The 11,348-nt window shown below is 44.7% G+C and overlaps 1 protein-coding gene across 1 annotated transcript; it reads left to right on the forward strand.

Annotated features, from left to right (window-relative positions):
• The first annotated feature begins 2,313 nt into the window (after positions 1 to 2,313).
• CAVIN2 (caveolae associated protein 2) lies at positions 2,314 to 10,805 on the forward strand. The gene is made up of 2 exons (XM_009483333.2): positions 2,314 to 2,706; positions 10,011 to 10,805. Exons 1-2 carry the CDS (start codon positions 2,314 to 2,316, stop codon positions 10,803 to 10,805), a joined length of 1,188 nt encoding a protein of 395 aa, XP_009481608.2.
• The last annotated feature ends 543 nt before the right edge of the window (positions 10,806 to 11,348 follow it).

Consider the following 11,348-nt stretch of genomic DNA (forward strand, 5'->3'; position numbering starts at 1 on the left):
TGGGTTGCTCCTTCCATGGGGAAAGAGGAACAGGGAGGACTGGAGCTGAGATGGAGACTGGGAGAGCTGGGCTTGCCACCCCTCTGGCTTTGCAAGGAAGAAGGCTGCCGGGAGAGCAAAAGCCATGAGTGGTACTGCTGGAGGCAGCGGCCTCTCTCCATCCCTCCCCTCCGCCACCACGGCCGAGGCCCGGCTTCCCACGCCTCTGCTGCCGGCAGCAGCGTGCGCCGCCTCTGCTATAAACTGCGACCGGTTTAAACTCCTGCCCTTCTCCCACCCGCCCACCGACAGCGCGTTAGACCCTGCCAGGGAAACGTGAGCTGATTCTCTCTGCAAAAACACCTCCTCCCTGCCCGGGCTCCAAGGTCCCAGCCAAGAAAAAGGGAGAGCACGAGCAAGCAAACTGGGTAGGATCCTGTACCGAGAGGGACAGACACTGGCGGCCCTTTGGAAACACAAATGTCTTAGGAAGGGCGTATCAGGTAGTGCTGCCAGGGAGAGCAAGCAGAAACAGAAGGGGTTTGTTTAGGTCGCTCCCTTTAAAACATGTCCACTCCCCTCTGAGCCTGCATATTTTACAGTCTCGGCATACTTTCCTTGTTGACAACTCTGGCAGACTCGGTGATTTTTTTCCTACGTGAACTCACTCACCAAATGCATTTTTTAAGCTCCCACAACTTGACAAACAGAAGTCGCAGCCTGAAAAAAAGCAGAAGTCAGATACTAACGGTAACATTGCAGAACATTCAGGGGCTCGAACATGCAGTGATTGAAATGGCTAACTCATTTGCATTATTCTTAAGTCATTAATTTTTATTTCTTTTCATGGTAAAATAATTAAAATTTTGTTTTCTGTGTACAAAAAAAAAAAGGTGAGGATCATGGCCATTTGGACTCCAAATAGATGTTTTTAATCTACAGGATGCAGGAAAATTGTGGAGGAATTATATATACCCAAGTATCAGAAAATACTATATTTCAGCTACCCAAGTATTAGAATTCTATATACCCAAGTATTAGAAACATCTGCGTTGCAGCAAGGAGTCCTGTTACCAGGCAAATGTCAAGAACAGAAGATAAAAAGAAATTGACTGTGCTTGAGAACGTCAGCATACGGATGAGCAACCCAAGTCCACGAAACTTTGTAATATTTTCCCTGACAATAACAGCTTTGGATCAGACCTGGGAACAGCTATGTATTATTCTAAACAAACAGCTTGGTATTTCTTCATGCCAAGTAGCTCCTTTTGGTGCTTCACAAAAGCTTGAAAACACCGTCCCTCTGCCACCACACCCAGTTTAGTGCTATTCCCCCGAAACAGCCATTCTAACCCTATGATTTTTTTTACCAGAGAGATGCTGGAGAATCTAGTCAGGGCAGCCAGAGTGGGCAGTGAACCAAATCTCCTGGCACTCCTAGCAAGCAAGCACCCCATGCAACACCGGAATGTTTGTTTGGGGGTTTTGTTTGTTTGTTTGTTTGTTTCTTAAAAAAACCAATAAAAATAAGGATAGAATGGGAAAATCATAATCTAAATTATTATTAAAAACCATAGTAGTAGTAGTAGTAACAACAACAATGATAATGATGATGAGGAGGATGATTTAAATTATTATTAAAAAAAAACAACAACTGTCTGGTGTTGCATGGGGTGCATGCTTGGTGGAAGGAGTGCCGGGAGATTTGATTCGCCATGTGTGACTATATTGTAAGTATGTTAATTATTATGACTGTTGCAGATAATTATCATTATATTAATACTATAGAAGAACAACTATACTAATATTCTATTATTATATATTGCTTAGCGCATTCATATTAATATGGTTATTATAATGGTTGCTGTATTGATTACAGTAATGATTTTTTATTATTAGTTTAACTCCTTCGGATTAAACCCCAGGCTTTAACTCCAGTCTACACCCACAAACTCTCCTGGCCCACCACCCCCCTCTTCCCCTCTGTTCCCAATCCCTTTTCTCCAGCAGCCGCTGGTTTTGACTCCGGTCCCCGACCGCATTTCGCGGTATCTCCTGCCACCTACTGATGCTTTGCGAGGAGGCGACTGCTGCATTTCGCTCTGTGGGGCGAGAATACACCCCTCGCTTTTTAAAAAAGGGGAGTGATATGGGATGGAGGGGGAGCACCGGGGGCCCGGCTGCGGCCCCGACCCGCCCCGGGCGGCCGGCGGCCGCCCGGGGCGGGTCGGGGCCGCGGCCGGGGCCGGGCTCTGCCCGAAACCTCCCCGGGGGAGGGGGAATCGCAGCCCTTAAGAGCGGCCCCGGCATCCGCCGTCCCATCCCGGCGCAGCCATGGGGGAGGCGGCGGGAGGCAGCGCGGTCCCTCCGCTCCCGCCGTCGGAGGCTGTCGGGGGGCAGGTGAATGCCCTGACCGTCCTGGCCTTGCTGGAGAAACTGGTATCCATGTTGGAAGCGGTGGAAGGGCAACAGCGGCAGATGGAGCAGAGGCAGCGGGGTTTGGAAGGGGCGGTGCGGGGTATTCAGGGAGACCTGGGGAAATTGTGCCGCAGCCACGGGGCGACGGGGGAAGCGGTGGAGAAGCTGCTGGAGAAGTCGCGGAAGGTGTGCGCCCACACCCGCGCCGTGAGGGAGCGGCTGGAGAGGCAATGCGACCAGGTGCGACGCCTGGAGCAGCATCACGCACAGCTGCTCCGGCGGGACCGCTTCAAGGTGCTCATCTTCCAGGTGAGAGGCCTTGCAGCCACCCCATGCCCCCCTGCCGCCGCGCCCCGCACCTTCCTCCCGAACTTGGGGGAAGAGCCCGTTTCTGCTAAGCCCTAGCGAAACTGGGGAAAGAGCTGACTTCCTACTCGCCCTTAGCAAACTTGGAAAACAGGCTGTCTTCCTGCTAACTTAGCAAAGGTGGGAGAAAAACCTTCCTGCAATCTCAGCAAACTTGGGGAAAGTCTTTTTTGCTAACTCGTGGCAAACTTGGGGAAAATGCCCTTTGGTTTTTTGCCAGCTGTTGGTAAACATGGGGAAAGAGCCCTTTTTTTGCTAACTTTTAGCTAACTGTGGGGAAGGAGCCCTCTTTTACTCTTGGCAAACTTGGAGAAAGAGCTGTCTTTTGCTAACTCTTAGCAAACCTGAGGAAAGAGACTGTTTTGCTAACTCTTAGCTAACTTGGGGAAAGAGACACCTTTTATTCTCAGCGAACTTGGGGAAAGAGGCATCTTTTACTAACTCTTGGCATACATGGGGAAAGAGTTGTTTTGTTGCAGATTTGGGGTTTGGGGTTTTTTTTTTAGCAAACTTGAAGAAAGGGCCTTTTTTTTTTTTTTTTTTTTTTTTAGTAAACTCTTAGCAAACTTGAGAAGAGCCCATTTTCCTAACTTGTAGTAGTGCCCCTAAAAACTGCCCTTGCATCTGCCCTCAGAAGCAGGAGAGGGGCAGCGCTGCAGCTCCCTGTCACACTCAGCCTCACATCCTACTTCGCCCTGCAGGCTGTTCCGGCCCATTCAGGGATGAGTTAAAAATTCCACTAAAAACTCGGCTTCCTGGGAGTCCATCCAGTGATAGCAGCAGTTTGCATATTTTCCCCTTTTTAAGCAATGGTCTGGACAGAACATGGCGTGAACTTTAACTAAACACAGGATGTGACTTTTACATCTTTAAAAAAAAAAAAAGACAGACCTCCACAACCCACTGGGGGAAGGAAGGAGAGTGAGCATGGGGTTGGAGCAGCCACAGGTTGGGCACATCACCAGCTCCGCAGGCTAATTTTGTCGGCTGCATGTTACATCTGCCAGTAGCTAACTCTATTTCTTGGGTTGTTGGTGGTTTTCTCTATTTAAACAAACCCAAAACAACAGATCAGAACTTGATTTTAAAATCTGGCAGGCCCAGTTAGTGCACAGGCGCTCCCCCCAGGAAGGAAGCCCCCACCTCCCTGCTTATTGTTCTCCCAAATTACGGCCCAGGCTTGTCAAGCCAGAAGAGGAGGAGCTGCAGCATGTACTGAGCATGGTGGTTTCCACCCTAGAAGGAATGTGGAAATTATTCCAGGGACTGGGTAAATTAAAAGACACATGTTCTCTGGACTTCTCCAGGTAATTTAAGATCCGTAGCTGTAAGTCAAAACGTTGCCATCTCCCAGGTGGTGTTAGCTAATGGCTGGCTCCCACCTCCAGGTTCAGACCTAGACCTTGGACGTTTCCCATGGGGAGGGTGCACCAGCTTGGCCTGTGGGAAGGTAATTTTGTGGCATTTCTGCTACCTGCAAGGGTGACAATTAAGGCCTTGCTATTGCAATTACAGCATCTTCCTCCAGAGAACCCAAATTTTAGCATTTTAAGATGACATAGTGATTTAAGATGACATAGTACTGGTAAAGCTCACTAAGAAAGTTTTGAAGGGTAAAGTGGCATCCCGACAGGAGGGGGCTGGCTTGGCTTGTTTCCTGACACCAAATAGTATTGCAAAGTTAAGGCCTATGTAAACCTTCGAGCCTTTCCTTAATACTGGGTCCTGAAGGGCACAAACGCAAACCAAACAACACAGGTCCACGTCCCAGAACAACAGCCAAAGAAAATCCACTGCTTCTCCACCACCCATCGCTGGGGTGGTACCTTTGAACAGGAGGTCTGCTCTTCATTGCTTTTACAAGGATTTAGTTGACTGTGTTCCCATCTCTCACTGGAAAGTATGTTCCATGGTAGCGGGGGAGATGAACTTGACTGATCCCAAGCCGATGCAGATCAGGAGCATAAGCCTTAGAAAAGAAACAGTGCAGTTAAATTCAGTAAAAAAAAATCAGCTGTCAACTGGGAATTGTTCCTGGCACTGGCCTGTTGCTAAAAGGCAGCGTGGCTGTCTGGCAAACCAGGGCAGCCAGCAGAGCCTCCCGGGGTGTGGGAGGGTGGCAGCGCCTGGGGCTTTCTCCGGCAGAGCCTGGGAGGAGCTGGGATTTTCCACTGGGGAAGCGGCTGCACCCAAAGGGATGGCGGGTGCTCAGGAGGCTGTGCCTGTATGCCTGCTGCTGGCCTAGGCAGGTGCCTTACCTGCATGCCCACCTCCTCAAAATCTGCCTGCGGGGTCTCCTTACAAGGTGGAGGTGGGATAACCTGGTAGTAAGCAGGGCCACTGCCTTGCTAGGATAATCATACCGAGGGAAAAGACCAGAAGGCTGGCTGTGTTTCTGTACTGTCCCGAGCAGGAATCCATGGAAAAACAATTGCAGGAAGGAGAAGTCACAGCAATGAAGCCATATTGATGCCAGATTTCTGTAAAAACAAAAGGGAAATCTGGATATATGAGACTTCTCTTCAGTTGGGGGATTCTTCTTTTCCACTGGGGGGGGGGGGGGGGAAATCCTAAACTTCACACAGCATGTTTCTCATTAGGACCCGCTTTCACAGCTTAAGAAGACAGCTCAGTATGAAAATAAAAATAGGCTTTTGTGATTCAGTTCTGCATTCACTGTATACCTCAAACTCCCTGATACTTGGTGGGAGCACTGAGCATAGCCAAAACACATGACTGAGCTCCAGCTCTGCATTTTATGAAACTGTGCTGCCACTCGCCAGCATCAGCTTTCCCTCAGCATACACGCTGAGAATGAACTGCGTTTAGAAAAGTTCAGCTATTTACATATTTGCCATTAAAACGCTCTTAGTTTTCTCTCCCTAGACAGTCTGCATTGTTCCTAGTTTGCATATACTTCTTTAATCAGTGACGTATTTTAATGGAGCTCTATTCCAAGCATTTGGGGATGCAAAAATTATTACAAATGCCACAAGTGAAACAGCAATTTAGCAAAACACTGAAGTGACTGTTTTAAAAATCCTTGTTAAGCTTTGGCATTGTTCCCCTCTATTTTGTTCTTGCCATGTGACCAGCTTTTTGATTCTGGTTTGGTGGGGGTTTTGTTTGCTATTTTAGCTGCAGAAGCAAAATACAAGATAAAAAAGGCTCATGTTTAATTTTTCAATTAAATGTCATGTTTACTAGTGAATAGGACAGATAAAATAAGTCAAAATTACAGCTTGGGATCAAGCACACTTATATTCAAGCCCATTTCAGATGCTGCTGTTGGTAAATGCTTCATCCTGAAATGAGGCAAGAAGAGGGCAAAGGAAATTATCCATGTGGTTGTATCTTGTAGTTTGAATAATAATCTGTTGAAAAAGCAACTTCTAACTCAAAAATGAACAAGTGAGGGAAACAGAAGAATTACAAACTGACAATGCTATTATCTAACTACCAAATTTCCCACTGGCGCCTTGCAGGGAGAATACTTTTACATTGATTAATGACAAAAACATCTCATGTGGCTCTTAGGACTTGATCCTGTGTGGTGTGGATCTTAGGACTTGTGCTGTGGGAGGTCAGGGGGGCGGTGCAGCCAAATCCACAACGCACTCCCAAAACACCCCAGGCTGCACAGGATGTGCAAATGGGCAGCTGGCAATTTCCTCTGCCTTGCGCCTGGTCCCAGCCTGCTCCCTGCCCTCCTCCCTCCCCGTGACATCCAGGTCAGAAGAGCACTTATTTGTCTGAAGGAAAGTAGGTGGAGCTATAGCTATTTTAAGAGGGATTTGTCATCTTTCGACCTGTTTTGTGTAGCAAAACAAGTTTTAGACTAGTAATCATTTAGGCATATAACAGCATCTACAAAGCACAGGGGAGCCTGGATGGCTGTTAAGTATGGGAAAATGTCATCTCCCCTTCTTGAAGGCCATGGCCTCTTACCACAAATCTAACAAAAATCCAAACCAAAGCACACTGATTCCCCTTATGCAGCATCAGAGATTTGGCACTCCTGAGTAAATTAACTACCTGTTCACTCAGGCTGTCCGGTTTTGTAGTACACCATTATGGATCTTATCTTCCTTTTTGGTAAAAGATAGGGTTGAGATTGTGACCTATAGAAAGTTCTTGAGAATGGCTGAACAAAGCCACAAAGGCGGCACTGATTTTAACTTTGCAAGTATTACTAGTATTAGCAAGAGTTGTTTTACACAGAGAACCTGCACAAGTCTATTCGGCTCCTACATGGAAAAATAAAATTCAGAGGAGCTAACTACCTACAGTCAAGCTCATCTGAGAAAATGCAAGTGCTGTTTTTGAACTTGGATGTGGAAAATAAAAAGATGTATTGCTTTCTCAGAATTTTAGATTAGATCAAGAAGAAAAGATCAAAGTTCTACTTTTTTTGGCATGGAAAATAGTTACGCAGTTTGTAACAGTTGACATTTTTCAGTGTATTGTTCTAGTCTTCCTAAACGAAATACTAGGCTGCTTGAAAAATGTATCAAAACAAAATATACGTGTCTCATAAACTTGTTAGACCTAAAAGTTACCAATAGCCGGCTTGCAATGTTACCAGTAACTGTATTTGAAACAGAAAAGTCTGTTCCACCACAGATCATTCCTACTATACCACTTTTGTATTTCCAAAGCATTTTACTAAATTTATTTTCATTTGCATTTTAATAGTTCCTGTGATCCTAAGGTCTTTTAGAACTGCAAGACAGGAAAGCGTGTCATTCCCATTTTACAAGCAGAGTAATAGATGCCCAGAGCCTGATGTTTTCCAGGGCCATGCAGGAAGCTTAGACATGGAGGTGATTTCTTGAATGCCAGCACTGTCTGATAGCCAAAGACCACCTAGGATCTGCTTTTAATTGAATCATTAGCTCATTATTCTGTAGTATATTTTTGTTTGCTTTTTTTTTCTTTATAAATATGGATAGTTTGACAGTCTCGCTTCTACTCGGTCACAAATTTGATAAAAATTGAAATAAAATCTATGTCCATATTCTTCTAGAGACCGCATGCAGTACTTCAGTTTAACATGAATACTGCAGACACAGAGCTAAACTGACCTTGAGATGAGCCACACAGGCCAATCTCTGGCTCAGACTGCACTGTGATCAATCTCATCCGACACCAATTTCCTAGACTAAATACTTTAAAATTTACAACCCATCTTTACTCATTAAAATCAGAGTTTTCTATGCCATTCAGGCACTTACACCTGAATGTTGAGATGCTTAAAACTGTATGCAATTACCTAGGTTTGAAAAGAATGCACAAGACACATAAATTACTTTTTATACTGAGTTCTCGTGCTCTGGGGAATAATTTAACACTGCACCCACTCATGTAATCCACATTTCATTAACTGCAGTGGAGAAAAAATATAAATATTTGTACTGCAGTTACAGCTGTTTTCACTTAAAGCTGGTGCAGGTTTTCTTTGTTTTGTTATCTTGGTCACTGTTGCCGATAGTTGCAACAACATTATAGGTGTTGGGAGAAGAACACTGGCTTTATTAGATGTTCCACTGCAGGCAAAGGGCTTGGAAAGCTTCATCTGTGCCAGTGCATCCAACTGAGGCCACTAGTCCAGGAAGGTGTGCGGAAACCGTAGAAGCAAATCACACACTAACTGTCAAATAGCCATCAATTTTTTGATACTTTTCATTTTTATATCCCTGAGAGATATTCATCAACACACTTGAATCACAATATATATGATTATATACTGTGTATATATGGTATAAAATGATTCTGCCTGTCTGCGTGCACATTCTTGAGTTCCAGAAGCTCCAAGGTAGTTGGGAGTATTTTGTTTTTAAAAACAACCATGTACGAAGTACTGTGGTATATTCATAAAGACATCCGTATACAGTCTTGACAGCAAATTTAACTTGAGACACTATTCTCTCTAGTGATCACAACTGTATGCTCAGTCCTGAAATAATGAGCATGAACTTTGAAGTGTATGTGGCCTTTTTTCCCCTTAACTGTACACTCAGGCCCACTAGGGACAGATCTGAGACTATTACAACCATTTCACTCAGCACTTACTGCTTTTCCTATCTAAAGATAAATATGGGGGTGGGGGGGGAATAAAAAAAATCTTTCCAATCCATAACAGTAGGTGATATTGCATGCACTCTGTCTGAAGGTGATAAAAAAAGGTAATAAATAGAGAATATGCAGATCTAAGGCATAACGATTCTGAAAAGAAAAGGGAGTGTGCGAGGAGCCTCGTTTTCTTTGCATAAGCAGATGCCTGCAAAACCCACCACAGAACAGAGTGTTCATTGTGTTGCCTCTGAACTGCTCAGTGTGGCAGAGCTGCTGTGCTTGGTAGTCTCAGAGGTCCTTCGTTACGAGTCCCAGCTTCTGCCCTTGTTCACCCTGTTTTGTTTTCAGATACCTTCTTTCTTTCCATGCCCTTTCTTGGTTTTGTTTCTAAAAAGCAGTAATTTTCCTCTATATATACAGACAGGTATAATGTCTGTTTATTTTTGTATGCCATAAACTTTTCTTTTTATTATTTTTCAACGAGTTGCCCTGTCCAAATTTGTAATATTTACCAATTTACCAACCAAATTTACCAGTTTTCTTTTCTGTGTTATAAATAGATGGGAAATAGCACATACTCTAAACATCATAGACTGCACGGCTTCTCAGTACCAACAATCCAGTTTTAACAGCAACATACATTTCTCTGAAATACAGTGGGAGCGCTAACTGCATTTGCCATCTAAGGTACCTCTCAGATGCACCCAACGTCTCTGCAGAGATACTCCTAATCTTTGGCTAAAGAAACTGAAAGCTCTAGGGGTTATGTGACTTCTGTAGGTCTATGCAGGAGTCTGTAGTATGACCTCCTTAGCCACCATACCATCCCTTCTCCCCAGGGATAGGTATACAACTTTACAGCTAAACTCTTTAATAGGAGTATCTAATTTAAATAACAAAGAACAGGATTTCCATTCTGTATACATTCTAAGTCACTCTGAAAGAGAAATCTTACAGCTGACAGCTCATTAGTCTTAAACTGTATCAGATAATGGTTCAGTGGGCTTTGAGTGGTTTGTAACTGGTTAAATATACTGAAACAACAAGAAATATTCAGCATCCTTCATCTCATGGGGGGGGGGGGGGGGGGAAGTAATTGTTCAGGGTTGTGCTTTGTTTATTAAATTTGTGCCCTGTGAACTATGAAACTCAAATATTGTCAATTCTTTCAGGAGGAAAATGAGATCCCTGCCAGTGTTTTTGCAAAAGAACCTGTTCCCAGCATTACAGAAGGAAAAGAAGAGCCTGTAGATGAGAACAAAACACTGGAAGAAACCTTGCACACAGTGGAGTTGTGTTCAGATGATGAAATGTTTCATGAGGAAGATGATGCGGATGACAGTGCAGAGGAGAAAACAGAAGAATCAAGAGCTGAGAAAATTAAAAGATCCAGCCTCAAGAAGGTAGACAGCCTCAAGAAAGCATTTTCCCGCCAAAACATCGAGAAGAAGATGAACAAGATCAGCACAAAGATTGTCTCGCCTGAACGGAGAGAAAAGATCAAGAAATCACTTACTGTACATCATCAGAAATCCTCCTCTTCAAAGAGTTCAGCTTTCAAAGTATCTCCCCTCGCATTCAATGTGAAGAAAGCCCGTGAAGGAGAAAGCCCTGCTGAAGCTGAGGACAGACCAACAGAAGCTACAAGCAACGACCAAGCTGAGAATGAGGATGAAACGTCATTCACCGACATGCACTCAGATATGACACCTACCGCCTCGCTGACCGAGGAGGGCAAAGGAGTAGCCGATTCTCTAGAGAAGGAAGCCAGAATGGAAGGGAACTCGATGATGAACAACAACATCGAGCTCTCCATCGTTGAAGATGATGAAGAGTATGGGATGCCTCTGGAAGTTTCTAGCCAGAAATGGTATGATGAAAGAAACAAGCCAGTCGGCGGGGAAACAGAACAATCTGATGAAGAAACAACCCAAGCAGCTGTCCTGCAGATAGACCAAACAGCGTAATCAACCTGAGCCTGCCTTCGCCTTCCAAATACGCACGGTTTTACCTAGGCGAGTAACTGGTCTCTGCTACATGGGTGGTAGTAGCGATTCAGTTTCTTCCATCCTTTTCTCTGCAGTGGTAATTTATTGCATCGTGTTGGAACACAGAGTGAACAAGGTCCATGACATAGGCTGCAACATGCTCTGTTTTAGGCCAAGTCACTGGTGTTTATTAATTTAGAGATGCTGTCAGCTGGCATAAGAGACTAGCAGGAGAAGAGTATGTCTAGTAGAAGCAAGCTGGTCAGCTGGCTTTCTTATAGTTAGGCCAGAGGAGTGCATGGAGAGTAGTCAAAAACCAAACATTTCTGTTCTGTTTTCTTCTCTGTCAGTATTTCACAGCACTGTGAGTAGTTTTGTATGTAAATGTAGAAATACCAATGAGAACATTTGATTTCGGTTTCCGTGCTATGCTCCGTGAATACTAACAGCCTCAGTCACTGTGCATACACGTAGTTTGTTGGGGCTTTGCTCCACAGCGTTGTAAGCCCAGAAGAGCAGAGT

Source organism: Pelecanus crispus, chromosome 5, assembly GCF_030463565.1.
Source record: "Pelecanus crispus isolate bPelCri1 chromosome 5, bPelCri1.pri, whole genome shotgun sequence".
In the NCBI taxonomy this organism is placed as follows: Eukaryota; Metazoa; Chordata; class Aves; order Pelecaniformes; family Pelecanidae; genus Pelecanus; species Pelecanus crispus.